Source organism: Suncus etruscus, chromosome 14 (genome assembly GCF_024139225.1).
Source record: "Suncus etruscus isolate mSunEtr1 chromosome 14, mSunEtr1.pri.cur, whole genome shotgun sequence".
NCBI classification, from domain to species: domain Eukaryota; kingdom Metazoa; phylum Chordata; class Mammalia; order Eulipotyphla; family Soricidae; genus Suncus; species Suncus etruscus.
In genome coordinates, this window is record NC_064861.1 from 31,404,721 (window position 1) to 31,410,720 (window position 6,000).

General features: G+C 57.2%; 1 protein-coding gene across 1 annotated transcript in view; it reads right to left on the bottom strand.

Moving 5' to 3' along the window:
• The window catches only part of TCF7 (transcription factor 7), a 29,159-nt gene extending 24,198 nt beyond the window's left edge, over window positions 1-4,961 (bottom strand). The window contains 6 exon segments of the mRNA XM_049786765.1: window positions 2,781-2,905; window positions 3,443-3,514; window positions 4,691-4,746; window positions 4,748-4,788; window positions 4,790-4,887; window positions 4,919-4,961. Coding sequence (XP_049642722.1) covers window positions 2,781-2,905; window positions 3,443-3,514; window positions 4,691-4,746; window positions 4,748-4,788; window positions 4,790-4,887; window positions 4,919-4,961 — 435 coding nt within the window.
• Between the last annotated feature and the right edge of the window lie 1,039 nt (window positions 4,962-6,000).

Genomic DNA, 6,000 nt, shown 5'->3' on the forward strand with positions numbered 1-6,000 from the left:
GGCAGGGCTATTCCTATGAAGGGCATGAGGTCCTGGGATGTGGCCCACAAACAGTGTTGGGCAGCTGGTGCCATGGCCCTGCAGTGGGCTTAAGAAAAAAATCTGCACAGGCCACTTTCCTTCGGGCCCCAGCCTGGAGAGGGTACCCATTCCAAGACCAAAGGTGAGAACAGCAGGTAAACGTTTGCCTTGCATGCAATCTTGGCAGTAAACCCTGGGTCAGAGGCCAGAGCAATAGCATAATGGTAAGGCATTTGTCTTGCATGCAGCCAACCCAGATGGACCCAGGTTCAATCCCCGGCATCCTATATGGTACTCCGAGGTTGCCAGGAGTAACCTCTGAGCACTGCTGGGTGTAGCCAAAAACAAATCAAAACAAAACAAAACAAAAAAAATGGGTCAATCCCAGACAACACATAAGGCCCCGGGTCCCATCAGGAGAAAGCCCTGAGAACCACCAGGTATGCCCCCGCCCCAGAAAATCATCCCCACCCCCAAAAAAATCTCCAGCTCTAGTTTATGTGTAACTAGCAACTACCCTATTGACATCTCTTTAAGTAACACAAGAAACTACCCTCACCTGCTATTTGAAAAGATCAAGACAGCTTGGGACAGTCTCCTTTGAGCCCAACTGGCCCAACTGGCTGAGCACATGTGCTGCCTGCAGGAAGCTTGGGTCTCCCAGAAGAGCCCCCAAACAAACAAAATAGGTTTCTCTATTTTCACATGACCCTTCCAGACCCACTGTCATCCCAACTGAGGCCTACATCTGTTTGTCTTTGTCCCCAGTCCCAGGGAACTGTCATAAGGACACAGAGGGCCAGGACTGGAGCCTACACATATCTTGTGTTTCTAAAACTGAAGAACAACGGGAGCCGGGGGCAAGTGTGTGTGTATAAGGATATGTTTCCATAGCCACACATCTGTAGAAGCATTAAAAGAAACATGGATGATCGGGCCACAGGAGAGACTGTGCCCCTCCCCACTCCCCACTGGGGGAGGTAGCCAGCTGCCTACCCAGAACACACCACTGTGAGCAAAAGGGCACCAAATGGTCCCCTCACCACACCCTTGAGGAACGCGGCCCTCCCACCAGCCCTAGCACTCTGGCTGCCTGTCTGAATTGGACAGGGAACTCAGAGAGAGGGCCTCTCCTGCATCTTTGAAGCCTCAGAGGTGGGAGGGACACAGTCTCTCCTACCTCAAAAGATGGGAGGGAGGCCTGCCATGCTGGGACCCCTGAAGTCTGGTCAGGATTATCACCCGTCTCGGGCTATGCCAGTGTCTAGTGTGACGGGTCCAGTCAACATAGCCCCAAATCTAAGTGTAAACCTCTCATGGGGCACACAAAGCGTCTTTGCTAAGGACCTGTTCGTGCACAGCAAAGGCTTCGTGGGGGAGAACTGAAGTGCAGCCCAGACACAGGAGGAAGCAAACACCACAGAGATGGAGGACTCTGACAGTCTGTCACACACAGCCCAATCAATGTTCCCTGCACACTGGAGGATGCGGGGTCCAAAGGGAAGGCTCTTGTTTTCTACAGTCAACCAGCTAGCAGGTTTTCTGTCTGAGATTCTACACAGAAGTCTCATTCTGTCTTCTTACCTCCACTAGCTTCGGCATGACGACTCTCAGAATCCACTTCCCTGCTCCTGGACTGAGACAGCTTGACAGCCCCCCCCCCCTTTCCTCTGGGTACCCCTGCCACCTGCAGAGGCCTTCATCTGCTCCCAATAGTCCCCTAACCCACATGTGCTTGAGCTTGCTCTAACCTCACCTCATCCTAATTTAACCTCACTCAGGCCAACAATGAAGGTTCTGATGCCCTTATCTGTGTTTTTTTATTTTTCAGCACTGCTTTCTTGCACTACAGCCTTCAGACTCGCTCTTCTTTCCACGGAGACCATCTGCAGTAGGCAGAGCAGCCTGGGGAAGAACATACAATCTTTTCAGACCTCGGGTGCTTAAGCACTGAATCTGCGAATTCCTGAAACCTGCCTCTTATCCTCGTGACTGCTTTGAAACTCCTCCACACACCTTTCTAGGGGCTGAAGACACCACCAGGGCTTAGAAAGCCCCTCTTTCCACACAGGGTATTTAGGGTCTTTCTCTGGCACGGGCGTGCTCGTGCCAACACACGCATGGAAACTGGAACTTGTTTCTACAGCACAACCAGATCTAAAGCTTTCCTTTCTTTTTTTTTGTTTTTTGTTTTTGGGTCACACCCGGCAGCACTCAGGGGTTACACTCCTGCCTCTACACTCAGAAATTGCTCCTGGCAGGCTCAGGAGACCATATGGGATGCCAGGATTCAAACCACAAACCTTCTGCATGCAAGGCAAACGTCTTACCTGCATGCTATCTCTCCGGCCCCAGATCTAAAGCTTTTCTGTCCAAGCCTCCCAGCACTAAGGCATGGGACTTGGTGGGAGAAGATAAAGGGAAAAGCTCACAGCAAGGGCCATCCCATACCATCAGACTCTGCTCATTGATTCCTAAGAACCCAGCCCGGTCTTGTGGCACCAGGTCAGTGGCTGGCACCTGCGTGAGAACTAGCAGAAAGACAAAGGTCAAGAATTTGTGGGAGAGACTCAAGGGTGTCTCCTTTTAGCAGAAGTTTTCCTTGGTGTTCAGAAACACCCCTCACCCTACCTCTCCAGGAAACCAGCATCCAAATCTCATGCCCCTGTTTGTTCTGGGCAAAAGCCCCTTCCTGCCAATGCTTCACATACCTGGTCTAGGAGGGGGGGACAGGTGGGCTGGCGTGTGGGGCCACTTACCAGTGGGGGCTGCGACTGCGGGTGCTGCGCAGCTCCCGAGGCGGGTGGGTAGTGCATGAGCAGGTTGAAGGCAGAGTAGACGGTGTCTTTGTACATGCCGCTGGCACACTCTGGAACCTTCAGGCCTAGAAAAACCACAGCTGGGTCAGCCTCGCCAGCCCAGGCAGCTTGGGGGACCCAAGAGAAAAAAAAGTACGTCCTTGCCAGGAGGTGCCCTTCGAGTTAGCTGCTGCCTTGAAGAAGGGGCTGGCAGGGAGTGCCTGTCTGCAGTAACAGTGGTCTGCAAGCAGGACCCCAGGTTCTGCCCTTGCCTTGGGAGGCTCTGATTGATTTCTGCAGGTCCAGCGAGGCTAGGGCGCTGCGGCTCCCCCCACCCGAACCAGGGGGATTCGCCAATCACCTGGGCCAGAGGGAGGCGGCTGCGCTGGGGGTCTGTTTACCCCTATAAAGGTCAGGGCACCGGAAGTGACTCGGAAGCGCCCGGGAAACCCGCCCCCCACTCTCTCCCACCCCGGATTTGAGCGCCTCCCGGGGCTGCATGAGGGGGCGGCACCCCTCGGCGGCCTCCATTCCTGAGCAGAGACCCCACACGGGGCCCCCCAGGCGCACACACCTTCTCCCACCCGGCCTTAGCATAGCATAGCAGGGGGAACCGGACTCACCATCCTCCAGGGACTCGGGAAGCTTGTCCGGGAAAAGGCGCTGCGAAGGGTGTTCCCGCCCGAGAGCCTGTGGGCAGAGGCAGGGACAGAGAGTGAGAGAGACACGGAGAAAGAGATAGAGACAGACAGAGACAGAGGGAGGGGAGAGACAGAGAGAGACAGACAGAAAGACACAGAGACACAGAGAGGAGAGACAGAGACAGAGAGAAGAGAGAGACAGAGGCAGAGAGCCAGAAGGACAGAGAGAGGGGAGAGAGGAAGAGACAAGAGAGAGACACAGAGGAGAGACAGAGAGAGGAGACAGAGACAGAGAGCCAGAAAGAGTGGGGAGAGAGAGACAGTGAGGAGAGACAGAGACAGAGAGCCAGAAAGAGTGGGGAGAGAAAGAGACAGAGAGATACAGAGACAGAGAGCCAGAAAGAGTGGGGAGAGAAAGAGACAGAGAGATACAGAGACAGAGAGCCAGAAAGAGTGGGGAGAGAAAGAGACAGAGAGGAGATACAGAGACAGAGAGCCAGAAAGAGTGGGGAGAGAAAGAGACAGAGGAGAGACACAGAGAGGAGAGACAGAGAGACAGACAGGACAGAGACACAGAAAGACAGAGAGGAGACAGAGACAGAGAGAGAGGAGAGAGACAGGCAGAGACAGAGACAGAAGAGAGAGACAGGCAGAGAGCCAGAAGGACAGAGAGAGGGGAGAGAGGAAGAGACACAGAGGAGACACAGAGACAGAGAGAGGAGAGACAGAGAGCCAGAAAGAGTGGGGAGAGAAAGAGACAGAGGAGAGACACAGAGAGGAGAGACAGAGAGACAGACAGGACAGAGACACAGAAAGACAGAGAGGAGACAGAGACAGAGAGGAGAGAGACAGGCAGAGACAGAGACAGAAGAGAGAGACAGGCAGAGAGCCAGAAGGACAGAGAGAGGGGAGAGAGGAAGAGACACAGAGGAGACACAGAGACAGAGAGAGGAGAGACAGAGAGCCAGAAAGAGTGGGGAGAGAAAGAGACAGAGAGGAGAGACAGAGAACAGAGGAGAGATAGAGACACAGAGGAGAGAGGAGAGACAGAGAGATAAAAAGACAGAGGACACAGAAAGACAGAGGAGAGGCAGAGACAGAGAGGGAGACACAGAGACAGAGACACTGAGAGGAGAGACAGAGGGGCGCCAGGACAGCAGCGGGGGAGCCTGGCGCGGGACGGACGGGCCGGGCCGCGACGCGTCGGAGCGGGAGGCGCGGGGGTCGGGGCCCGGGCCCGCTCACCTCGGCCGCCCCCCGGGGCCCCCCGGCCGCGCCCGCCGGCGCCCCTCGGACTCGTGCACGAGCGAGGACTTGAGCTCGGCCAGGGTCGCGCTCGGGGCCGGCGGCGCTGCCGCGGCTCTTGGCGTGCGGCTCCTCGCCCTCGTCCTGGAAGGCCAGCAGCTCGTCGGGCGCGCCGAGGTCGTGGTCGTGGGGCGCGGTCGCGCTCCAGGTCGGCGCCGCCGCCCGCGCCGCCCCCGCCCGCGTCCAGCTGCGGCATGGTGCCGGGGCGCGGGGCGCGGAGGGCGAGCCGGCGTGCGGACCTCCGAGCCGCTCCGGCGGGCGGGCGGACTCCGCCTGGCGGGCTGCGGCGCGGGGCGCGGGGAGCGGGCGCGGCGCGGGATGAGCGGCTCCGGGGGCCGGCGGCTCGCTCGGAACATCAAAGGCGCCGCCGGCCGAGCGTCCGGGGGGGCGTGGCGAGGCGCGGGGCGTGGCCCCGGTTGGGCGTGGTCTCCTTGGCCACGCCCTCCCGGGGAGGCCGCGCCGCGCCCTAGGGACCCGCTCTTAAAGGGGCTCGCGTGACCCAAACGAGGTTTCCCCAGAGCTCCAAAGCCCTGCATTACTCATCCGACAGGCGACCGCCCTCAGGGAGGCGGCTGACCCCGGTCTTTCTTCTTCTTTGGGGTTTTGGCTTTGGGGGGTCACACCCGACAGCGCTCAGGGATTCCTCCTGGCTCTAGCTAGGCTCAGAAATTGCCCTAGCAAGAGGATCAGGGGGACTCTATGGGATGCTGGGATTTGAACCACCGACCCTTCTGCATGCCAGGCAAACTTTTTACCTCCTTTCTCTCTCTCCGTCCCTGGGTCTTTTACGATTTTTACCAACGACTAGAAATTTCTGCTCCCACCCAGGTTTTCCCAGCAGCTGTCAAAGTGTCAATCGAGTGTGGCCTGTAGGCCCACTAAAGTCCTTTGCTGCTACAACTGGGGAGGTGAGGGACATTGGGGAGGGTTGCTCCAAGCCGGGCTTTCACAAACAGTTTGGGAGAGTTGAGACTCTTATTCAGAGTTGGGAGCGGAGCCATATAGTGCCATAGTGCAGCAGGTAGGATGCTTGCCTTCTTGCAATGTGGCCGGCCTAGGCTGGCTGGATCCCTTGGCAGACCCCAAACCCACCAGGAGTGATTCCAGAGTGCAGAGCCAGGCCTCCATGCCTGAGCACCCTCTGGGTTTATTCCCACACCCTTCCAGAAAAGATTCGGAGTCTCATTCCCCTTGTCCAGTTCTGTGCCATCCTGGGACGTCCTCTAAAGACTTTT